Source organism: Penicillium mononematosum, assembly GCF_028829835.1.
Source record: "Penicillium mononematosum strain IBT 11891 chromosome Unknown utg000002l:1.0-8112719.0:1.0-8118358.0, whole genome shotgun sequence".
NCBI classification, from domain to species: Eukaryota; Fungi; Ascomycota; class Eurotiomycetes; order Eurotiales; family Aspergillaceae; genus Penicillium; species Penicillium mononematosum.
Genome location: NW_026643272.1, coordinates 62,785 through 85,680, shown reverse-complemented (window position 1 = coordinate 85,680; position 22,896 = coordinate 62,785). Strand labels below are relative to the sequence as shown.

At 49.4% G+C, this 22,896-nt stretch overlaps 13 protein-coding genes across 13 annotated transcripts; 12 read left to right on the top strand and 1 right to left on the bottom strand.

Annotated features, from left to right (window-relative positions):
• Positions 1-23: 23 nt before the first annotated feature.
• N7519_001749 (cytochrome P450) lies at positions 24-1,772 on the top strand (the record flags this gene model as incomplete). The annotated part of the gene is made up of 5 exons (XM_057288527.1): positions 24-473; positions 524-669; positions 725-1,185; positions 1,256-1,523; positions 1,625-1,772. The coding sequence occupies 5 exons, from the start codon at positions 24-26 to the stop codon at positions 1,770-1,772; spliced, it is 1,473 nt and encodes a 490-aa protein (XP_057149729.1).
• An 879-nt stretch (positions 1,773-2,651) lies between these two features.
• N7519_001748 (ankyrin repeat domain-containing protein) lies at positions 2,652-3,506 on the top strand (the record flags this gene model as incomplete). The annotated part of the gene is made up of 1 exon (XM_057288526.1): positions 2,652-3,506. The coding sequence occupies one exon, from the start codon at positions 2,652-2,654 to the stop codon at positions 3,504-3,506; it is 855 nt and encodes a 284-aa protein (XP_057149728.1).
• Positions 3,507-4,753: 1,247 nt separating this feature from the next.
• N7519_001747 (glycoside hydrolase family 32 protein) lies at positions 4,754-6,657 on the top strand (the record flags this gene model as incomplete). Its single annotated transcript, XM_057288525.1, has 3 exons — positions 4,754-6,123; positions 6,174-6,491; positions 6,540-6,657. The coding sequence occupies 3 exons, from the start codon at positions 4,754-4,756 to the stop codon at positions 6,655-6,657; spliced, it is 1,806 nt and encodes a 601-aa protein (XP_057149727.1).
• Positions 6,658-7,953: 1,296 nt separating this feature from the next.
• On the top strand, positions 7,954-8,448 carry N7519_001746 (uncharacterized protein; the record flags this gene model as incomplete). Its single annotated transcript, XM_057288524.1, has 1 exon — positions 7,954-8,448. One exon carries the CDS (start codon positions 7,954-7,956, stop codon positions 8,446-8,448), a length of 495 nt encoding a protein of 164 aa, XP_057149726.1.
• Positions 8,449-9,034: 586 nt separating this feature from the next.
• N7519_001745 (MCT family MFS transporter) lies at positions 9,035-10,526 on the bottom strand (the record flags this gene model as incomplete). The annotated part of the gene is made up of 5 exons (XM_057288523.1): positions 9,035-9,188; positions 9,242-9,339; positions 9,390-10,166; positions 10,223-10,439; positions 10,492-10,526. The coding sequence occupies 5 exons, from the start codon at positions 10,524-10,526 to the stop codon at positions 9,035-9,037; spliced, it is 1,281 nt and encodes a 426-aa protein (XP_057149725.1).
• Positions 10,527-10,864: 338 nt separating this feature from the next.
• Positions 10,865-13,051, top strand: N7519_001744 (Zn(II)2Cys6 transcription factor; the record flags this gene model as incomplete). Its single annotated transcript, XM_057288522.1, has 3 exons — positions 10,865-11,574; positions 11,646-11,918; positions 11,971-13,051. 3 exons carry the CDS (start codon positions 10,865-10,867, stop codon positions 13,049-13,051), a joined length of 2,064 nt encoding a protein of 687 aa, XP_057149724.1.
• A 206-nt stretch (positions 13,052-13,257) lies between these two features.
• On the top strand, positions 13,258-14,286 carry N7519_001743 (uncharacterized protein; the record flags this gene model as incomplete). Its single annotated transcript, XM_057288521.1, has 1 exon — positions 13,258-14,286. One exon carries the CDS (start codon positions 13,258-13,260, stop codon positions 14,284-14,286), a length of 1,029 nt encoding a protein of 342 aa, XP_057149723.1.
• Positions 14,287-14,490: 204 nt separating this feature from the next.
• Positions 14,491-15,084, top strand: N7519_001742 (cupin domain-containing protein; the record flags this gene model as incomplete). Its single annotated transcript, XM_057288520.1, has 1 exon — positions 14,491-15,084. One exon carries the CDS (start codon positions 14,491-14,493, stop codon positions 15,082-15,084), a length of 594 nt encoding a protein of 197 aa, XP_057149722.1.
• Positions 15,085-15,475: 391 nt separating this feature from the next.
• Positions 15,476-16,025, top strand: N7519_001741 (uncharacterized protein; the record flags this gene model as incomplete). The annotated part of the gene is made up of 2 exons (XM_057288519.1): positions 15,476-15,632; positions 15,712-16,025. The coding sequence occupies 2 exons, from the start codon at positions 15,476-15,478 to the stop codon at positions 16,023-16,025; spliced, it is 471 nt and encodes a 156-aa protein (XP_057149721.1).
• Positions 16,026-16,350: 325 nt separating this feature from the next.
• On the top strand, positions 16,351-18,029 carry N7519_001740 (putative aromatic-L-amino-acid decarboxylase; the record flags this gene model as incomplete). Its single annotated transcript, XM_057288518.1, has 3 exons — positions 16,351-16,399; positions 16,470-17,400; positions 17,462-18,029. The coding sequence occupies 3 exons, from the start codon at positions 16,351-16,353 to the stop codon at positions 18,027-18,029; spliced, it is 1,548 nt and encodes a 515-aa protein (XP_057149720.1).
• Positions 18,030-18,298: 269 nt separating this feature from the next.
• N7519_001739 (SDR family oxidoreductase) lies at positions 18,299-19,430 on the top strand (the record flags this gene model as incomplete). Its single annotated transcript, XM_057288517.1, has 3 exons — positions 18,299-18,318; positions 18,366-18,603; positions 18,663-19,430. The coding sequence occupies 3 exons, from the start codon at positions 18,299-18,301 to the stop codon at positions 19,428-19,430; spliced, it is 1,026 nt and encodes a 341-aa protein (XP_057149719.1).
• An 800-nt stretch (positions 19,431-20,230) lies between these two features.
• N7519_001738 (uncharacterized protein) lies at positions 20,231-21,320 on the top strand (the record flags this gene model as incomplete). The annotated part of the gene is made up of 3 exons (XM_057288516.1): positions 20,231-20,258; positions 20,305-20,702; positions 20,778-21,320. The coding sequence occupies 3 exons, from the start codon at positions 20,231-20,233 to the stop codon at positions 21,318-21,320; spliced, it is 969 nt and encodes a 322-aa protein (XP_057149718.1).
• Positions 21,321-21,487: 167 nt separating this feature from the next.
• On the top strand, positions 21,488-22,562 carry N7519_001737 (uncharacterized protein; the record flags this gene model as incomplete). Its single annotated transcript, XM_057288515.1, has 4 exons — positions 21,488-21,513; positions 21,566-22,181; positions 22,246-22,353; positions 22,407-22,562. 4 exons carry the CDS (start codon positions 21,488-21,490, stop codon positions 22,560-22,562), a joined length of 906 nt encoding a protein of 301 aa, XP_057149717.1.
• Between the last annotated feature and the right edge of the window lie 334 nt (positions 22,563-22,896).

The window sequence follows — 22,896 nt, the reverse complement described above, 5'->3', positions numbered from 1 at the left end:
CAATTCATGTAGATACAGACAAAATGTTGTCCAGCCCTACAGTTACCTTGGTTGGTGCGCTGTCTGTGGCCTTCTTGGTCGTACGCTACTTCGCACAACTACATCACCACCGTAAACAATCCAAAGCCCTACACTGCAAGCCTGCCCGTTCGGGCTCCTCAGGTTTCTTCGGTATTCCAGGTTTTACCCGATTGACCAAGGCTGTTCGTGAAAAGCGCTGGATCGAGCATCTCTACAACGAATATACTGTCTATGGAAATACCTACAAACAGACATTCCTCTCTCGCAATCTAATCACCACTATCGAGCCTGAAAATGTCAAGGCAATTCTCGCTACCCAATTCAAAGATTTCTCTCTTGGAACACGACACCAGCAATTCTACCCACTCCTGGGCGATGGCATCTTCACTCTCGATGGTGCGGGGTGGTCTCATGCGCGCGGATTATTACGCCCGCAGTTCACTAGAGACCAGGTAAACTCTCCGATATGTCGGATTGCAAACTTCATTGACACAAGATACAGGTCGCCGATCTTTCTATGTTAGATGATCACATCTCCAACTTGATCGACCTTATCCCCAAGGACAGAAGCAGTTTCGACATCCAACGTTTATTTTTCCTGCTGACCCTAGACTCGGCAACGCACTTCCTATTTGGGGAATCGGTAGGGTGCATGCTTCCCCTCGGGGAAGACAGGCGTGTTGGAAAAATGTGCCGTCGGTAGCGCACAAGGTTTCGCCCACGCGTTTGGAACCGCTCAGGATTATCTCGCTGCACGGAGTCGCGCCCAGGGTCTGTACTGGGTTGTCAATCCCAAGGAATTCCGCGAGGCAAGTCGACAGGTTCACGAAGTCGTCGATCACTATGTCAATCTCGCTCTCGAGTCGAAACGTGACCCCGAAAAGAAGATCGACGGTCGGTATATCTTCCTCGAAGCACTGGCGGCCGACACTGATGACCCCAAAATGCTACGCGATAACATGCTCAATATTCTATTGGCTGGTCGCGATACCACGGCCAGTCTGCTAAGCTCGACGTTCTTCTACCTTTCGCGTCACCCTAACGTGTGGAACCGGCTGCGCCGCGAGATCGTGGAGGTGTTCGGAGATGCGAAGAACCCGCGGTCGGAAATGACTCAAACCAAGTTGAAGGATATTCCTTATCTGCGATATGTGTTGAATGAAGGTGAGTCGATGCTGTGGTCGATACTGGTACACTCTGTCAGTGAATACTTATCCAACTAACTCCAATCCAGTTCTTCGTCTCCAGCCTCCCGTCCCTGTCAACTTCCGCGTTTCGACAAAAGACACCTCCCTACCAGTCGGCGGTGGCGCTGACCAGCAATCCCCGGTCTATATCAAGAAGGGCACGATGGTTGCCTACAGCGTCTACGCTATGCACCGCCGGACCGATCTACGGGGTAAAGGACGCGACTTCCTTCCGGCCCGAGCGCTGGGAGGAAAACGCGAAGCATGGCTGGGAATACCTTCCTTTCAATGGCGGCCCGCGCATCTGTCTTGGACGTAAGTTGTGCATATCCTTGTCCTTTCCCGGACGGAATCGAAGAACACTCCAAATGGCTAACAATCAATCACTTAGAACAATACGCTCTCACTGAGGCAAGCTACACCGTCGTTCGTCTGATGCAGCGCTTCGATACCCTCGAAAACGCGGACCCTCATCCTCGAGAGGAGCCTATTAAGCTATCTAACCTGACGATGTCGCATGATCTTGGCGTGCCTATTCGTTTGTACTCTTCGGATAAGATTTAGGCTTGTTGGCTCATGTTATGATTGAATGTGTGTATGGATATCTGGTTGGGGTTATTCTTGGGCTAGGATATTTTGGAAACGATGTATATATTTTTCTAAGCATGGGATTGAACCAAATTGAATGCTACGATCTGATCTATACATGTTCATGTGGAGCGTTTATGCCCAAGGCGGATATGATCTTCCACCCAGCGTGGATCTTCCTTCCTCTCTCCCTCTCTCATCACCCAAATTCATGATTTCCTACCCACCTTACATTTTCTACTAATTTTCTGGCCCGTGAGAACTTAACCTAGGCAACTTCGCGACGAAATACCCCGTGTCCCGCCATATCAGCTGACAATTCCCAAATTGCCGCTATCATGCCCTCGCCTGGTCACACTCGTCACACTCGCAGCAGGTGCCAGATACCTGTTAACGCGAACCTTACGCTGGAGCATCGCTATGCATGAGGTGCTCAAGGTGCTACCGGCTGACTTGAATGTTATGTACAATGATGTTGCACCAACATGCAATACCGTCGGCTGTTCCCAATGATCTACAACTATATTGTATTGCAGTTTGTCACCCACGCCACACGCCCACTCCGTATTCTCGAGATCTCTGAAACGGCGAAATGTGTGCAAGGTCCAACGACAGATCGCAGTCTGAAAGAGACAAAAGCCTTGGTTCGGGCCGCTTGTGGCCCGCTGCTCGATATTCTTCCCCGTGAGACGGTCTCGGTCGTTCACCACTCATTCACCGAGTTCTTGAAAGTCACCCGTTCAATTGAGTCGGATGTTACGACATATCCGATCCTTCAACCCGGGTCAACAAACAGATGCTTAACCATTGCGTGCTTGGACTATCCCCGGTCTGACTGCCTGGTTGGTCAACAAAATGGAAGAATCCGTCCATAAAAGGGATCTACGCCGACAAGGTGACGAGCAAAGAGAACTGAAACTTCGCTTTCCATTCGTGGAATGTGCAGCGCATAAGTGGTACATTCGCATCCGTCACGCAGTCTTAGAGGGTGAAGACATGGAACTTGCCTATACGATGCTTGACAACCTTCTTGCGGAGAGGCGAGTGTTTACCGCTTGGCGAGTTATGACATGGCCGACAAGGGGAACCAAGGGTCTCACCGCGCTTTATGAGGCTGCTTGGGCTGGCTTAGCTGGATATGCTGCACATCTGCTTGAGAGAGGAAATAGCATAGAAGAGCGCGATGCGTGCCAAAATACACCTTTGTACTGGGCTGCCAGTTCCGGTCACCATGACGTGGTACAACTTTTGCTTGACAACGGAGCTGACCCCAACGCAGAACAAACCGAAAAATACAACTCACTACATCTGGCAGCTAGAAGAAATCATGCTGCAGTGGCCACACTTTTGCTCGCTGCTGGCGTCCACCCGCTCACCCCCAAGACGCAGGCTCACTTTAAGCGATTCCTGGAAGCGGTTGTGGATATCAACTCGGAGCCACAGGGCGACAAACCTGTCTTCAAATATATAAAGCATGGTGTGGTTGCTCCGAATTACCACTGTGATTACGATTTTGACGAGAAGGAGGATGACCTCACCGAGACCGTCTTCGACTTTTTTGAGGAAGCTGGAGCCGACTTCCTCACACAAGAAAATGCAGGGTCCTCGTTGCTTCACTTATTAGCCTCTAAAAAGGCAAGTAACAGCGAAACTAAAATCCCCGGGCAATGTGATCCGGCGATTCATGATTCTGATGAGCCGAGGACTTGATCCTATGGCCGAGGATGCACGCCAGCGTACCAGTTTAGATGTTGCTGCTGCTTGTGGCAGTGAGCATATTCTGAAATTGTTTACATGGATCCCGACGGAGTAGAAATAGATCGGGATACATGTACCAACAGCAGGGAATTGGCATTATGTGAATTAAAACACGTTGGTACCCCACCGTTCCTCTGTACTTATGCTTTTCTCCTGCCTTCCTATATTGCCGTAGAGTGGTAATGTCAACGTGCCTTCCCACTACGGCTAATGACCATTATTCCAGCTATAACAGCGAGAAGAAAAGGACTTATAAGGCATTCGAAGTAGGTGAGTGGAGCTGCCGATACGGGATGCAGATGAACCAAACGCGACAATGACATGGTACCTACTTAGGTAGGTATAGTACCCGCTGACTGGTCCTCTTTTTGTCGGAGCAGTCTCTCCCAGGCCCAGCTTTCGGTGTAAACTTCGGGCCGAGTGTGTCGTATCGCTTTGAAGACAGAGCGATGAATACATGTATCAACCAACAACGATGAGATCTGGAAACGAGCCAGTACACCGATCGCCACAACAGATTACGGTTACCCAAGGGATTGTCAATAACAGCTGAAATATCTCTTCATCTGGTCACAGAGCAATTTCCTTTGTTTCAGGGGAAAGTGAATCCCGCCGGAACCTCGGAACACTTTCTGGTCATTGATATGTCACCGGACACGATCATGATTCGCGATTGACGCAAAGCACTGTGGATGCTATCACCTGCAGTAGGGCATTATAGGCTTTATTGATCCTCCAGACACATACTAGGCATTTACTAGGTACCTACCAGGTACCTAATGCCCGAAGCCACCATCAAGTCAAGTTGTACGGGCCAGTGACTTTCAGAACATCTATTCTTTACCCAGGTAGATCTCCTACTTTAATACGGAATATGAAAAATATTCCCTTAAACCCACACAACCAAATTAAGTAGAATCATTTCAAACTACCTAACTGGGTAATATGTGTTTACATCGGGGAAACTGTCAGCCGGGGTTTCCCCGCGGTTTTACCGTTGGCTCATGGAATCTGCCGACTACATCCAAAGAGGAAATGAACTTCGCAACTCGATCCATATTAATGGAATATTGATTGAGATGCTATTTCTATTGGCTCTCATATTCATCTAATCTCGGTCAATTTATCTTGGGCATATTAGACATATAAAAGTACGTATATCCCGGGGAAAGCTCATGAAGCTATCCAAGATCTGCACCATGAAGCTGTCAACTGCAATCACCGTGGGTTTGGCCCACCGGGCATTGGCTGCCAATCCCCAGATCGACTATAACTCGGCACCACCAAACCTCTCTACTTTGTCGAATGCATCCCTTTTCGACACATGGAGACCCAGAGCCCATCTCCTGCCTCCGTCTGGCAAGCTAGGTGATCCGTGCGCCCATTACACCGACCCGAAGACTGGTCTTTTCCATGTGGGTTGGCTTCACGATGGAATTTCGGCAGCTACAACCGACGATCTCGTTACCTATAAGGACCTCAATACCGATGGTGGCCCGTCAATCATCGCGGGAGGAAAGAACGACCCTCTTGCTGTCTTTGATGGCTCCGTCATTCCAAACGGTATCGACGGTATGCCAACTCTTATATATACCTCTGTCTCGTATCTCCCAATTCACTGGTCCATCCCCTATACACGAGGAAGCGAGACACAGTCCTTGGCCGTTTCCTATGACGGTGGACGCAACTTCACCAAGCTCAACCAAGGCCCCGCTATCCCAGCACCTCCATTTGCCGTGAATATCACCGCTTTCCGTGACCCCTACGCTTTCCAGAGTCCCATTCTGGACAAATCTGTCAACAGTACCGAAGGAACCTGGTATATCACCATCACTGGCGGTGTCCACGATGTCGGACCTTGCTCGTTCCTCTACCGTCAGCATGACGCAGGTTTCCAATACTGGGAATATCTCGGCCAATGGTGGAATGAGCCCGTCAATACCACTTGGGGCAACGGTGACTGGGCCGGAGGATGGGGCTTCAATTTTGAGGTTGGCAATGTCTTCAGCCTGAATGCAGAGGGGTACAGCAAGGACGGCGAAATCTTCATGACTCTCGGTACTGAGGGTTCGGGCCAACCCGTCGTTCCCCAAGTCTCTTCAATTCACGATATGCTGTGGGTGTCTGGAAATGTCACAAATGACGGCTCCGTCATCTTCAAGCCAATCATGGCGGGTGTACTTGACTGGGGCCTCTCTGGGTACGCTGCTGCAGGTCAAATCTTGCCGGCGAGCTCTCAGGCATCCAAAAAGAGCGGTGCCCCCGATCGTTTTATTTCGACCGTCTGGCTCACTGGAGACCTATTTGAGCTAGCGAAGGGATTCCCTACCGCTCAACAAAACTGGACCGGCGCCCTCTTGCTGCCACGAGAGCTGAATATCCGCACTATCCCCAACGTGGTGGATAACGAGCTGGCGCGCGAGGAGTTCACATCGTGGCGCGTGTCCCGCGAAGGTGCCGGTCAAGTCGACCTCGAAACAATGGGAATATCACTTGCCAGGGAGACTTACAGCGCTCTCACATCCGGCCCGTCCTTTGTCGAGTCTGGTAAGACGCTGTCAAAGGCTGGGTCGGTGCCATTCAACACCTCGCCCTCGAGCAAGTTCTTCGCTATGACAGCGAACATCTCTTCCCTGCCTCCGCTCGCGACTCCGATATTCAAGCTGGCTTCCAGGTCTTGTCCTCTGGTCTTGAGGCTACAACTATCTACTATCAATTCTCCAACGAGTCTATTATCGTCGACCGCAGCAACACAAGTGCCGCGTCGAAGACTACTCATGGAATTCTCAGTGACAACGAGGCGGGTCGTCTTCGCCTCTTTGATGTCTTGGATAATGGGAAAGAAAAGGTTGAGACTTTGGAGCTCACCGTCGTGGTGGACAATGGAATACTCGAAGTTTATGCGAACGGACGCTTTGCTCTGGGCACCTGGGCTCGGTAAGTTTATTTGTTTCTGGAGACTGGTCAACAGCTAACAGCATGCAGGTCCTGGTACGCCAACTCGACTGAAATCAAATTCTTCCACAACGGAGAGGGAGAAGCGACATTCGGCGATGTGACAGTCTTTGAGGGACTGTACGATGCCTGGCCACAACGGAAGTGAACGAACCCTCGTTTTGGTGAATTAACTCAGCAAGACTCTTGGTTCTTCCAACAACTGACACAGTTTATGTATGTGTATATGAAATAGCCGACTGCTCATGCGGTCGCTGTCCTTGTTCGCGTAAGGTTTTAATAATGTGGTCTAATTGGACCAAGGCAGTGTCTTTTTTTGGGGATGCTCTTCTTACATTGCTTTTTAAACGAACATTCTTTCTTCTGAATGTTATAACCGAAACAGATAATGAATACAAAGGGGAGTAGACTAATACCTAGAATGTACAAGGATGTTAAAAAGCATAGCCCGTAGAGAGCACTTCGCTATATATCACCAGGGACGAATATATATAGCTGTAGTTGCTTGCCCATCACACCAGGAAAGGATTAGGACAAATGGCATCATGTAAACCCCCCCCCCCCGCTGTAAATATTAGGAGCTAGTACTTACATTGAATGCTCAATGGGCCTGCACTGGGTTTGATGGCTGGAAATATAAGAGGTACTTCAGTATACCTAGGTATTCAAATGTTGACAGAGTACTTCGACCGTTCGGGGTTTGAAGAAAGCCATTCAGGCGGGTAATACTCTCACTAGCATCACTCAAACAACATTGGAGGGTAATTTGGCACAGATTGTCCAAAGAAATGCATTTTTTCCAGTATATTAAAATAGGCGTTCAAGAGAAAGGCGAGACAGGAATGCAACGGGATGGGCTAGCGACGTCATAACATGAATCAGGATCTAAAAAGAAGTTAAATCGAACCTGGCACTGCTTTTTTAGTGTGCATTAGTGCTGACATTTCTTTGGGGGCGAGATAATCATTGAAGAATCCAGGTCGAATCACTATGTAGATCATATTGTTAGCGGCCACCAAATTGGACAATTATCTATCCACTTCAGCTTGACGATCTGCAGCCCAGACTTGCACGGCTTGACTCCATATTTATGCCCCCAATGTCTGAAGCCAATCAAACTACTCCGTACAAAGTGTGCACTATATGTTTCTACGGCATATCCCGGTTTTCCTTTCCCCGCAAGTCTGCCAGTCAAGGCAGACAGCTATCAGCGCCTTCCAACGTTCCGTCATCTACGGGTGTCAACGGCAGATACTTCGTTGAAATTTCCTCAATTGGAATATGGTAAGTGAGACAAAACACTGTAGATCACCTCATGGTGTCATCTGACTGGGCATGGAGGGAGCTCCCAGGGGCACGGGGGCAACTCGGGGCAAGGATAAAAGGCCTTTGAAATGCCATCGACAAGGGAAGAACACCAAGAACAACAAACTCCAACATAACCATGCCTTCTCTCCGCAACATCCTTGTTTGCCTGATGGCTACCTCTACAACCGTCTACGCCGAGCGCCTGAAGGTCGTCTGGTCAAGCGGCGACTTCTCAACGATTTCTGGTCCTGCCGGCGGCAACACAAACGGCCACTACAAAGGCTTTGCAATCATAAACCAGGCCGGTGAAGCTGTTTACGACGAGGCCTTTCCCGACGACCACTCTCCCTGTTACAACACCGGTGACGGCCGCGAGTTCACCATCGAGGGCGACTGCTGGGCAAGCCCACGCAAGTTCAAGTGCAAGTCTGACTTTGCAGGCCACCCTGACACCTGCGAGGTTAAGGACGGTGATGGAAACAGCCTCGGTAGCGCCAAAGGACAGACCGATACTACTTTCATTGGTATCGCTATTGGTCAGGACTCGAGCTGTGTGGTTGAATTTGATTCCGACAGCGACGGTTGCCCTGTTGATGACGGTAACGGCCCCCTCCACGTTACCTCGGGCTGAACGGATTTTCACAATTGCTTGAAAGACCTGGACAAATTGCGAATGTTGAAACTTGGTTTTGTTATCTGTATATATTCCAAATTAAAGGCTGTCATTAGATTGCCCAAGTGCCATATAACATTGTGGCTGTCTTCATTCCGTCACTGCAAAATACACAAACCAACATGATAGATGATATACACAAAAGACGTATTTTGCAAGCAAGATTGACCCTTTATAGAATCACAACCCTATATAAGATGTGGTTTATGCGGTAAAAATAACTTGTCAGTCAGGAAGTGAGTCAAAGGGTACCTCTAGGCTGCGACCTTTCCAGCATCAAACTAGAGTTTATTATCACTTCCTCAACTAACTAATTCGGTAAAAGTAGGAAATCTTTATTAGATTTGGTTCCAGAGATTATTCCTAATGTACAACGACTCTATATCCAAATTACCCATGTTCGAGCCACAGTCATCCCTGGGCTATATTACAACCTCTCCTAAGGCCCGACACAACTAGCGGGTGTACTTCTAGAAATTCCCTCTTTGAAGGAATAAGCTAGAGTATCGAAAGGAAAGACGGAACCTCGACTGGTGTCCAAACATTAGACGATAGCTCGAAGCTGCCTGTTCTGTGACAGGCGCGCAGCAATCAAGAGGACACCCCCGAGGAGCAGGGATGCCCCTGAAAACATTGACAGGGAAAGATACCCATATCTTTCAACTAGAGCACCACTGATGGGCACATTTGCCATAGCACTGGAGTTTGTGTCAGCATCTCACATTATCCTTTCAAGAAATGGTACTCATACGATAGAGCTGTGGAACCTGACACAGTGCCCATTGCCAAGCCTAGAGTGTTAGGAGTAGCAACCTGGGCGGCACAAGCTTGCTGCAGGGATAAAATTCCCTATAAATCTAGTCAGTATTCGAAGTTGTTACCATTTGAGGATAACTCACTCCAGACGCAAAGCCGTATGCAGCGGACCAAATTACCAGACCTGCCACGGATGTCACCTTGGTCCAGCACATCGCAATAATCCCCGAGGTTATAGCGGCAACGATGCAACAGTTGAATTTTCCGTACTTGTCAGCCACGATACCAGGAAGGACTCGACCGAAGAACGAAGCGCCGTTCACAATGGAAACAGTATAGAATGCTAGGGATGTCGAGAATCCTCTCTCAACCGCATAGGACGTCGTATAAAAGAAAGGCGCGAACATGCCAAAGTATATGATGAACATAGCGAGGCACAGTAGCTGCAGCGACGGCTTTCGCCAAAGGGCCAGAGCCTCTGCCTTGTGACTCTGCGGTACGTCTTTTTGTTCGGTGGCATTTTCGCCACTCCCTTGATTCAAATCCCGACCCTCCACATTTGTCGTAGCTTTCTTTGGAGATTTGGCAACTGCACATGAGAATATGAGGCAAGGAATCATGATAAAGCCGACAATTCGCATGGTCCAGGGAAACCCGATGTTGGGATCATTGATCAGTCTGTCGATCGCGATGGGCCAAATAATTCCGCCGAGGGATGAACCCCCAAGAACAATCCCCATTGCCGCAGCGCGCTTCACTTTTATGTATTGTCCGACCAATGCGAGCATTGGCCATGTAGCCATCCCCATGGAAATACCTAACACGACACCCTGGGCGAGTAGAAATTGATAGAACTCGTGGCATAGTGAAGTCATCATAAGTGCAAAAACACACCCGAATGAACCAACATATACCATGAGCTGTTACAAATGGAGTATTAGTTTCTTTCCCAATGATCAAGGAAGAGTATCCTTACCGTTGGACCAAAGATATCCAGCATTGCTCCTGCTCCGACAGATATAGCAAATAAAAGAAATATTGCTATCGCCCCCAGCCATGCGATGGTAGATGTTGAACTTGAAGATAGCTGATTCTTTGTATAGTACTCTTGGAAGATACCGAACGAGTTCATAAATCCCACTGTGCAAAAAGCACACGTGAAGGCGCCGAATATAACAAGACATGCCCGGGCCCTAGAAGAGTCAGCGGTAAGATATATTGTAGCCTCAAGCATATATCACGTACGTGTATTCAGTTGGACGATTATCCTTTGGTGACATTATGCCAATCAATGGGACTCAAGGCCATGGAAATGAGCAGACCAATCTCAAAATGCAATGGCTCTGGTTTGAACCAAAATTACTGCGCAGCACCATGGCCTTTATAAGAAGGTCCGATTAATTACATCTGGAAGGTAAAGGACTTCGCTCGGAGGCTCCGGGCTACTATGTAATGCTCGGAGGCAGAATTGGCCGAACATGGTTTAGCGTCTCGGAGAGTCCGCGGAGCCTCCGGACGGACATCTACACGTCTCCTGCGCAAAACAATCGATGGCCGCGAAGTTTGTTTGCCTTCGCTGTTCAAACTGCTGTCGAACCATTTCGGGAAAACTGGCAACATGAAGCGAAAACCGGATGCTGGAGTCACCACTCCAGGCTCAAAGAGACAGTCTCGGCAAGACCCCGTTTCCTGCGAGTCCTGTCGAAAGAAGAAGTTGAAGTGCGATAGAGGGCTCCCATGCAGTAGCTGCTCCGCGCGGAAATTGGAGTGCAGCTATGGCGGCTATGGCCCGGCTACAACTCCTGTACAAGCCACGAGCCAAACATATCAGAGGCCCATATTGGACGATCGCGTGTCTGAGCCACCTCGGACCCTACAGTGGACTCCACGACAGGACACGGAGACAGAAAGTCGCAATGGAAATGAGCCCCTTTTGACGGCCGATCGGCTTGAGGCGATTGTTATGGGACACCGGGTTCCGAGTGCAGTCCCTGCCACGCTGAGGGCGGAGCTCTCCCAGCGCCGGGAACCCGAGCGCTCGCCTTCACAGCAAAATACCACACCCGGTGATCGATTTCCTCCAATGCGCGAACGGCTCGCCTCTCGTGCAAATCCGGCGACTATCTATCTGCCATTGTATCTGCCACCGATGGTAGAAGCTCTGAGTCTATTTCGGTATTATTGTAAATACCTTGACTACCAGTATCATCTCATCATACCAAGTCGTGTGGAACGGCAGATTGAGACAATTTACGAGAATGTTGCGCGAAATGAGTCTTTCAATTTGGCACACACTGCGCTGCTGTTTAGTATCACTGCTGCCGCCCTGTATTACCAACTCCTAATAGAGTCATCCGAGCACGCAGAACCATTCAGTCAGGAAAGCACATTTTTGGCAGGGCAGCATTGATCCAGAGCAATTATATACCTTATCCCACCCTCGAAGGGCTGCAAGCGACTATGATCATTGGTCATCATCTGTCCAACATGAACTTTCCCTCCTCCGTGAGCCCGTTATTTGTGCATAGGTCATTTGTGAGTCAGGCCATTAGCATGGGGCTCCACATTGTGGACAGCCCTCGAGTTGTGTCTGAGCGCTTGGCAACCGAATTTGATAAAACCAATGTTGAACTCAAACGACGGTTGTGGTGGGACTTGGCAGCATACGACTGGTACGTTGTTAGCGAGAGATCGCACCGGTACTATGACTGATGATATCTGAAGGTTGATAGGCTTTTTGAGCGGACCCCAAGAGTGGACGTACTCGATCCAACCTCAGCATATGATTGTACAAGTGCCTCTCAATGTCGAGGATGAGGAAATCGACCATAGTGAGAACGGTGTTCCCCTATCTACTCCCACCGCAATCTCATATAGTCTATGTCGATTGAGGCTGGCTGTTGTGTGTCGCCAAATAGTGGACGAAACGTCATACTACCATTTGCATGGACAAGAGGTGCCCTATGAGAAGATACTCGAGCTCGACCAAAAGCTCCAGCAGGTACGCGCCGAGATTCCCAGTTTCTTTCGCTTTGATCAAGCCTCCCAGCGCGAATACTCAGCGATCTATCGTGAGCGACCAACTCTTGCGTGGCAGCGAGCTCTAATACAACAGGGTTACCATTCACGGTTCTGCCGCTTGCATCGCCACTATTTTGTGCGTGGAGCAAAGGATCCCAAATATTCCTATTCCCATGTCATATCTCTTCAGTCTGCGCGCAAGGTGCTCGAGGTGAAACGCATCATGGACGAGGAAGAGCCTGTGTTTACACCGCACAGCTCGGTCGTATGGGCAGTCATGCACCATGTGTTCATGGCAGCTGCCATCCTTCTGATAGATGTGTGTTTCAACTGGGACGACATTCTGGCCGAGAGGCGAAAAGAGGAAGTACTCGACGCTTGTCGAATGCTTAGCCGGGCACAACAATCCTCACCCATCGCATGTGAAGGAATAAATGCCATGATGGAGATCTTACGAAGGCACTGGAAGCACGAAAGAAGAGTAAGCTCTCGCGACTTACAGGAGCCCTGCACATCTTCGAATTCAACTGCCGCAACAGCCAATCCTCCACAGCCGGGTATCCCGATGCCTGTTTCGTTGAGTTCCAAGAGCATCACATTTCCTCCCGAAATTTCCAATGGTCAATCGACGGTCAACCATCCAACAGATGCATTGCTCAATCCATTACCTCTTGAAGACATATGGACGGAAATGTTAGAAAGCAGCGCCAACGTCGAGCTGAATACGCCAGACTGGACAAACTTGCTCACAGAGTTGACAAATGTTGCTTTGCCAAGCGAGTAATGAGAGATGATTTTCCTGTCGGGCTGACAGGACAATGAACATATGACATTGTCATGCATGAATTATTCAGTCGAGGATGAGGCTCTACTTGGCAACCTAAGGCAGTAAGGCGCCGACAGAGACCCCTCTATTTTGATGCTCGAAAATCAAAACAATCATTTACTTCCATCCACTCCCCAGAGCAAACAATATCCAAACTCGAAGTTATGTCCGACAATACCTCACGTCATATAAAGGCTAGTATGAAACCCGACATTCAATCAATCGTCGACCGCATCAAGACTGGAAAAGCCACCCGAATCGTCGTTTTGACTGGTGCTGGTATCAGTACTGGCGCCGGGATCCCTGATTTCAGATCTCCAAATACTGGTCTTTATGACAAGCTTGCTCCACTGCGGCTTCCTTACCCAGAGGCCATTTTTCACATCAATTATTTCTCTCACACGCCTGAGCCATTCTACGCAATCGCCCGGGCGCGTCACCCGGGAAATCTTAAACCGACCGTCACCCATGCTTTCCTGGCACTGCTAGCAAAGAAGAATCTGCTCCATTTTCTTTTCACCCAGAATATCGATGGGCTTGAGCAAGATGCTGGGGTTCCTCCTGATAAGGTTCTGTGGACTCATGGGAACTGGAAGAGTCAGCATTGCTATAAGTGCAAGTCGCCATATCCCGACGATCTCATGAACAAAGCCATCCGCGCGGGTGAAGTGCCCTATTGTCTTGAGACGGGCTGCGTGGGTGCAGTTAAGCCAGATGTTATATTCTTTGGGCAATCTCTGCCGGCTGAGTTTGATGAAAAGGAGAAAGAAGTCCTAGAGGCGGACTTGATGCTTGTCATGGGAACTAGTTTGCGTGTGGCACCTTGCTCTAGGCTGCCAACGCTAGTAAAACAGGGGATTCCTCGTGTTTTGATCAACAATGAAAAAGCAGGAGATCTGGGCAATCGAGACGAGGACGTGTGCATCCTCGGAAGTTGCGACGACGGTGTTCGTCAATTGGCTGATGCACTTGGGTGGGGAGAGGGCTTGAACGATCTCTGGAAGGAAGCAGTTGCCGCTAAAAAGAACGATGAGACTCAGACATTTGAGGGTGGCCCTAGCCTAGATGAGTGCATTGAGAAATTGGCTAGTAGCATGAAGGACAAGATGAAGGTGTCGGATGGGCACAAACGCATGTTGGAGAACCATTTGAACTCCAAATTTGGGCACATGATACCGAAGGGCCCTGCATAGAATACATCGTGGGTGGCCAATTTGAGTTTCGCTCGACCGTGGAACACAATTATGCTTAATCCTACTTGGGCATCTATAAAATGATGCCACCATGATGTGAGAACATCTCCTCAAGGATATATTTACAACTTCCTAACTCCAGACTCACTACCCTCGGTGAATACCCTGACCTAATACCTCAGATGTCATCTCTACCATCTCATTATGCCTTATAAAAAGAACCCCCTCCCCTATATCCGCCGCTACATCACCACCCACAATACCGAGGGCGAATCAGTATTTCTTTCCCATGCCCAAGTTCCGGACTACCTTCCGTCGACACCGACTGGGGACGATGGCGAGATTGCCCTGCTATACGCTACGACCAGTATGCCAGCCTCGGTTGACGCTGAGGCGGACGTCGCCATGTACGACGAGTTCCTACATCAACCCCCTGGGATCACAGTCGATAACGGAACCGTTTTCCGTCTGATTGATCTCCGTCCGGGAAAGGCGACGCCAATGCATCGGACCGTCAGCGTCGACTATGGAGTGATAATTGAGGGGGAGGTTGATCTCGTACTGGACTCGGGTGCGAGTCGACGTATGGGTCGTGGCGATGTAAGTGTGCAAAGGGGTACTGCACATTCGTTCCGCAACCGAAGTAACACTGAATGGTGTCGCATGCTCTTTGTGTATTTACCAATGGAGAAGTTGAAAATCCAAGGGAAAGATCTAAACCCGGAGGTATATGATGAGGGATTTGACCATTCAGACAATGGGGAAGGCGACCAGGGGGATTCAAATGAAGCTAGGTAAACCGCGGCAAAGCTCTTGTCTATAAACACAATTGATCAATTACCAGCGCCACCTAGATTTAGAGTATTCTGCCGGTCAGACTGGAAGCCTTGCCCTTAGTTTCATGGATTTTCAGCCCCCATACCTTTTCAGCCCCCATCTTACCAATCCCATGATTATCAATCGGAACAACGCATCTGGGTATACTCACTCAATGAATGACTGTCGACATCTTCGAGGCTTCCAAGGTTGGTAATATCCTTTATTAATCAGCTATTCCTTCAGTCCGCAAGATATATAAACAAGAATCCCAACTTCCTAGTCCCTTCTATAATCATATTCGCTTCTCTCTTCGAAGACTGTCTCAACCCCTCTTGTCCACTATCCAAACCAAAGACTTATTTTCCTTACCATGGACACTCCAATTCGTCGTGTTGTCGCAGGCCACAATGCTCAGGGAAAGGCGTACTTCGCTTCCGACGAAATTCTGACGCCCTACGATCCCACAACTGCTCCGGCATTCTCAACCCCGGGCCCTGACTCTGGGTTCGGTGTCATCAAATTCACCGGTCGCGCGGCTTCCCGGTGGACAATATGCGCCAGCTCTCCGATCCGCACAAAACTCTCGTTCCGCTGGCTGACACCAAGGGTCCTTCCTGTCGCATCCTCGATCTACCCCGGCAGACGCAGGTTGGTTCCATCGGACACTGAGCCTGGATTACGCCGTAGTGCTGTCCGGCACCATCGGATTTATTACAGACGGAGGCGAGGAGAAGATTCTGAATCAACACGATGTCATTGTCTGCCGCGGCGCAAACCACGAATGGGTGAATCGAGGCAAGGATGTTGCTCGGGTTTTTGTGGTGGTTGTCCCTAGCAAAGAGATTGTGACAGAAGATGGGAAGAGATTGGAGAAGACACCTGCAGGCGACATCTATGACCCCAAGGAAGAGGAAGACTGAAGTATGGGAGATGGACTTGGGATCATAAACACCTGCGTTATGTACATACTCGTCGGAAAAGCGGAACATTCCGAGCTCGGAACGAGGAATGGATAGTTCCGACGGAATTAATTCCCTCCCCACGCCTTTTCTTCGACATGCCTGCTTTTCCCACATTTTGCCTCAAAACATTCGCTGTGGTCTCAATCTCACATATTTCACTTGTACTCGTATTATACGTTTTTTCCCTCTTATACTGTGTTCTACTGCGCCGCCAATTGCCGCACTTACAGCTCCATAGAAACCAAACTATCCCCGCATCGCAGATCTCTAGTTGACGCGCAGCATGGATCACAATCAGTTCAAGACCGCAGCACACTCTGCCATTGATGATAGTACGAGCCCCCCTATCCTTGCGCAAACTCCAGGCTCAATTATGTTCAATCTAACCAAGCTTTCGTGCAGTCGTCAATTACTTCGACAGCGTGCCCGAGCGCCGAGTCCTCCCCGCTATCGAGCCCGGATACCTGCGCCCTCTGATCCCGGAGAACCCCCCTGACGAACCGGAAGACTGGGCCCAAATCCAGGAAGATGTTGACACCAAGATAAAGCCCGGGTTGACGCATTGGCAGTCCCCCAATTTCATGGCCTACTACCCGGCCTGCGTGACATACCCCAGCATTCTGGGCGAGATGTACTCCGCTACGTTTACGGCCCCTGCTTTCAACTGGCTGTGTTCACCAGCGTGCACGGAGATGGAGACCATTATTATGGACTGGGTCGCGAAAGCCCTGGCACTACCCGAGTGTTTCAGGAGTACGTCCGAGACCCGCGGCGGCGGTGTTATCCAGAACAGTGCGAGTGATGCTATTGCGACCATTATTGTCGCCGCACGGGAGAGGCGTGTGCGGGAACTGCTGCTTGCCGAAGGCTTGAAGGAGGGTACACCGGAGTATGAGGACCGCAAGTTCGATGTTCAAGCCAAGCTGGTCGCTATTGCCAGTGACCAAACACACAGCAGTGGTGCTAAGGGTGCTTTGATTGCCGGTACTCGCTTCCGCAGCGTGACCACGCGGCTGGAGGATAACATGGAAATGACCGGACCTCGTCTCCGTGAGGTTCTTGAGAAGTGCGATAAGGACGGACTTACCCCGTACCACATCACCCTGACCTTTGGCACGACAAATACCTGCAGTGTGGACCGCTTTGCAGAAATCAAGGCAGTTTTAAAGGAAAAGCCGGCGTGGCAGCGTATCTGGGTGCATATCGATGCCGCCTATGCCGGTGCGTCCCTTGTTGCGGATGAGTGGCAGTATATTGCGAAGAATTTTGCGGAGGGCGTTGACAGTTTCAACATGAACATGCATAAGTGGTTGCTAGTGAACTTTGATGCTAGGTAAGCTTTTCACACCGATTGTCTGTGGAAAAATTTGTATCTTTGGTCTAACATTCCCAAGCGTCCTCTTTGTCCGGAATCGCTTGGATCTGACAAGCGCATTGGATATCACACCAACATATCTGCGCAACCCATACTCGGAAAGTGGAAGTGTAATTGACTACCGGAACTGGTGTATTTCCCTCGGTCGCAGATTCCGCGCACTTAAGATTTGGTTCGTGATTCGGAGCTATGGTCTCAATGGCATGAAAGCGCATATCCGCAAGACCATCGGGCTTGGTGATACCTTTGCTGGCTTGGTGCGCGGTCGGTCCGACCTATTTGAGATTGTCACAAAGCCAGGCTTTGGCTTGACTGTCTTCCGCGTTAAGAGCCCCCAGGGGGCATCTAATGGGGCCAGTGGATCGTCCGATCGCGTGGTCAAAGATGAAGTTGCTGACGGTCTAACTAAGAAGATCTCCGAATTGGTCAACACGCGAGGCGAAATCTTCATCACCTCTACCGTCGTTGATGGCGTCTGTGTGATACGGGTGGTTAGTGCCAACGCTTTGGCCGAAGAGAAGTATATCCGTAATGCCTTTGATGTCATCGTCCGTACAACGGAGGAGGTGTTGCAGGAGCAGAAGTGAGTTAGAAGTGACTATGTAGTAGATATAGATACGTGGTGACTGATCTCCCCTATACATGTATAACTAAAGGATATAACCAATCAGTTAGAACAATAGAATACTGTCTGTTCACCTCATTTTCCCGTACATTGCTCCCCCCACACTAACAGCAGTGTGGAATGGCTGTGGATATTAATCTTAGAACCTCATTTCCCCCCCACGCGGGGTACACACGACTATAATAAACCCGTTCCAAGCTTACCCTTCTACCTATACCTACACCTGATAAAATGCCTGCTCAAAAACCCTCGTAAGTTAATCTCTTCCCACGTACCCGGTCAGTGCTGATGACCGCAGGTACGTCCTCGTCACTGGCGCCACGGGGTTCATCGGCGCCCATGTTGTTGATAATCTACTGGCTCGCGGATTCTCAGTCCGAGGCTCGACAAGATCAAAGCAAAAGGGAGATCAGATGAAGGCTGCACGTCCGCAGTACGCTTCAAAGCTTGATTTCGTCGTCGTGGAAGACTTTACCCAGATTGGAGTTTTCGATTCTGTAATGGATGGCATTGACGCAGTGATCCATGTAGCGAGCGTAGGCCACTTAAAATCATCTTGTTTATGGTCAGCACAACGGGCTAATAAGTTTGACAGCCATTCTTCTACGACACTACCAACAACGAACAGGAATTGATTTTGCCCGCTATCAACGGAGTCAAGTCGATACTTTCTGCCTCCGCTAGGCCAGGATCAAAGGTTCAGCGCCTTGTGATGACATCCTCCTTCGCCTCAGTAGTCAACCCGAGCAGCACTCCAGCACCAGGATTCACGTATACCGCCGCGAACTGGAACCCGTTGACATACGAGGAGGCAATCGATCCGAAATCAGACTCTGTCACCGCATACCGCGGCTCTAAGAAGTTCGCCGAGCTCGCAGCATGGGAGTTTGTCAAGGAAGAGAAAACCAAATTCGACCTGGTAACTCTCTGCCCTCCTATGGTTTTCGGTCCGGTCGTGCACCCCGTGCCGACGGTGCAGCAGCTCAACGAGTCAAATATGATGCTCTGGGGTGTGGCCGCGGGCGTAGATCCACTTCCTGTGACACGTGTCCCTGGTTGGATTGATGCTCGCGACCTCGCTGAGGTGCATGTTCAGGCGTTGCTTACGCCCGAAGCTGGTGGCAAGAGATTTGTGGCCGCTTCTCCGGAGCCGTTTTCGTACGAATATGCTGCGGATATCATTCGCGATGAATTTAGCTGGGCTAAAGAGACTGTAACTACGAATTATAAGATGGGTGAGAAGCCGAGTGCCTCTTATGGGATTGATGGGGAGACTGTAGCTCGGGAGTTGGGGGTGAAATATCGGCCCTTCAAGGAGACTGTGATCGACCTGGTCCGACAGATTCGGGGACTCACAATATAATGTGTATATACGGAAGCAATACAAATATAGAATAAAAGCGCATCATTCGCGACCATATTTGTGTGATAGGAACATACATCGACAAGGGTTGTCCACGAAAGGGAGCTATGTGGAATTGACAGATCGGTGGTTTCCAACTATAATAGTCTTCGGGATCAGTATAAGAATCATAGAATAAAACTCATGGGTAGTAAAATGCATCAAACACGATCAGAGTTCCGTGAGAGGCGCTCAACGACGGGCAGACGGTCATTGGGGGACTACAGCTCATGTAATTGTTCAATATGAGACTACACTGACTGGTCTGCGTGGGGTTTTGGAGAACTTTAGAACAGCCCTGGAGGGTTCAAGTTGGAAGGGTTTCTTTTAGAATTTCAGGCTCAAGAGTTCCTAACCTCTCTTTTTGGGGTTATGACTTTTATTTTGTGTTGTATCCAACCCCATGGACATTTAGATTACTAGTACATGCTGCTCAATCTCGACAAAACCATGCTGTTGACATTATTGAAGCCCTCTGTTTAAGTGGCAATATGTCCAAGACTATATTCTATTACAGATTGTTTCTAATATTTCTAAATTACCCAAATATCTCCAAATATCTCAAAATTGTATTTTCGAATGGGATTCCCATTGTTGTGGTGACCCCCCACACGAACAATATCAAGATCCTCGCATCTCCGAGCTATTCTTAGTATTGTTGCCCTTTCATTGTACACTTTTGGATTAAAAACTCCGTTTCTTTTTCTTTTTCTTTTTCTCTTTTACTCCCCCTTTCTTCTCCCTCTGCAATCATTTTAGCCATGGAACGAGTTGTGATCGTCGGAGCAGGTTGGTAGCAGTTGACAACCAAATTGGATGTTGGCTAATTCGTTAGGTCTTTACGGTCTCATCGCAGCAAAGACATATCTACAACTTCTTGGGGCATACGAAAGTACAGCCAAAAGTACAGATCAAATCGCCGAAATCCCTGCCTGTTTTACCGAGAACATCGATGCTTCCCCAACGGCCCCATCTGAAAGTCGCCTTCTTGTGATCGACTCTGCCTCGGATATTGGGGGTACTTGGGCCGAGGAGCGCCTTTACCCAAATTTGTTGAGCCAGAACTCATATGGACTCTATGAGTTCAGTGATCTGCCTCTTTCCGACGTTGTTCCAGAGGAACATGCAGGTGACACACAAAATCAGTTCATTGCAGGCTGGAAGATCAACCGGTATCTCCATGCATGGGTCGAGAAATGGCAGCTCAAAAAGCACATACGATTGAACTGGACGGTAAGATGCTCTCAGTCCATTCTACCATTGTGGTATTTCTGAGTGATCTCTAGGTCGACGACATCAGCCGTTTAGAAACCAAAGAGTGGAAGCTCAACATCAGTGTATCAACGTTCCCCGGGTCAGCGCATCACCATTATCTGCGACAAGTTGGTCCTGGCTACAGGACTGACGTCCGTACCAAATATGCCCGACACGAAGGGGTCATCAATGGGCTTTGATAACTCTGCTCCAGTCATCCATGCCAAAGATGTTGGAGAATGGGCAAGAGAACACCTGGGATATCAGCCACTGAAAGCACCTGACTCCGAAGCTGTTAGCATTCCAGCGAAAGATTCTCCTTATCCACAGCTGCGATCAGTTGCTATTTATGGTGGTGCAAAATCATCATTTGATCTGGTGCATTTCTTTGCGACTCTACACCGCAACGACTCAAAGCTGCATCTGAAGTCCACACAGGAGAATCCCGTCGAAGTACACTGGATCATCCGTGATCGAGGTGCAGGGCCCGCATGGATGGTACCGCCAATATCTACTCTCCCAGATGGCAACACCGTCGCAAGCGATAAGGCTGCCAGCAGCAGACTGCTCACCCATCTTACCCGTGCTGCTACATGACTCCAAGACGTCTGTCTCTTGGACCCTCCGGGGGTCTTCACTGGGAAGGCTCATGGCTAGCGCGGCTATTCCACGGCAACCCACTAGGTCGATGGTGGATTCGTTGGCTTTGGCGATCAATTGACAAAGGCCTGGAGGAAATGGCACAATACGGTTCTGATCCGAAAATGGAAAAGCTTCGCCCAGAGAACAGGTAAGTCCAAATGAGATGTCACTTGGAATATTCTGTGACTGATACTCTCCAGTGTTCTCTCGTGTGCATCCGGTATTGGCATCGCAAACCAAGGAGATCTCTGGGAAACAATTAGATCATCCCATGTCAATGTGTACCGATCAGCGATCACGGATATCGACACTGTCAGGGAGAAAACCACGGGTTCATCCACAAAAGCTGCGGTGCACTTAGCGGACAGTAGTTGTATCGATGAGATTGATCTGGTCATCCACGCGACCGGATATAAGCCAATAGTCCCGATTCGGTTTGAACCTGCAAGTCTCCGTCTAGAACTGGGTCTGTCGGCCCTGGTGGACAATATCCACGAGAATCGTGAAATTGCAGCGCAAACAGCGGAGAGAATCAATGGACCACTCGAATCAACCATAAATGACCGCATCCAATACTGGGAGGATCTAGATCAACGTTCCGAGGTCATGGTCAGGAAGACTTTGAATGCGACGAGATGCGCTCTTCCAGATCGGAGACCTCCCTCATGGACCGAATCTCACAAGCTGGTACCATATCGCCTTTTCCGCCGTATGGTTGCACCTGAATTAGTCGCACAAGGCGACCGCTCCTTTGCAACGCTCGGGGTTATTTTATCCTCCACTATTGCTGTTGTTGCAGAGGTTCAAGCTCTTTGGGTGGCGGCATTTTTGACAGGGGGGGCTCAACTCCACCGTGGACATTAAGTCAACCCCACATAAGGCCCTCTCGCTCGAAAATCTTTCGCTGGAGGCTATGGAGAATACTATCTCCGAGGATGTGGTCCTGGGCTCATTGACGGGAACTGGCCTTGAAGTAGAGGCCATTCAGGTATGGTTGTTGCGCGAAACTACGAGGATATCGTAAACTAACTACTGCATTAGTATAACGATATGCTCTTGCGCGATTTGGGTCTGAATCCATATCGACTCGGGGGCGGGTTCTACACTGAGCTGACAGGGGTGTATGCCCCTTCGGTCTATGCTGGAATTGTGGACGAGTGGAAGAAGAGTCGAAGTTTGGCGGAGAAGAAGCTGTAGTTGCAACAGGTTTTGATTACCTCAATCTAATAATTTCCCGATTTGTCACTTGATATATTCCAATCCATCCATGGATGGACTGATTGTCAGGGTGGACCCGGCCCGGTAGAACCCCTGACGTAAACAGGATGACAAAGAAGGTCATGTGATGGTCAGCTGATGGTGCTTGCGCCTTCCTAATCTGGCTCGGCACCTTCCCGATTGGAATCCCGCAAGCTCCCGTCTCACAGCACTGTACTCCGTAGCCTCTAGGATCCTGCCATGAAGCGTCAAAGAGAAACTCGACTGACCAGATGTCGCACTGGGTGCATGCGCTGTCGCGTTCGTAGGCGAA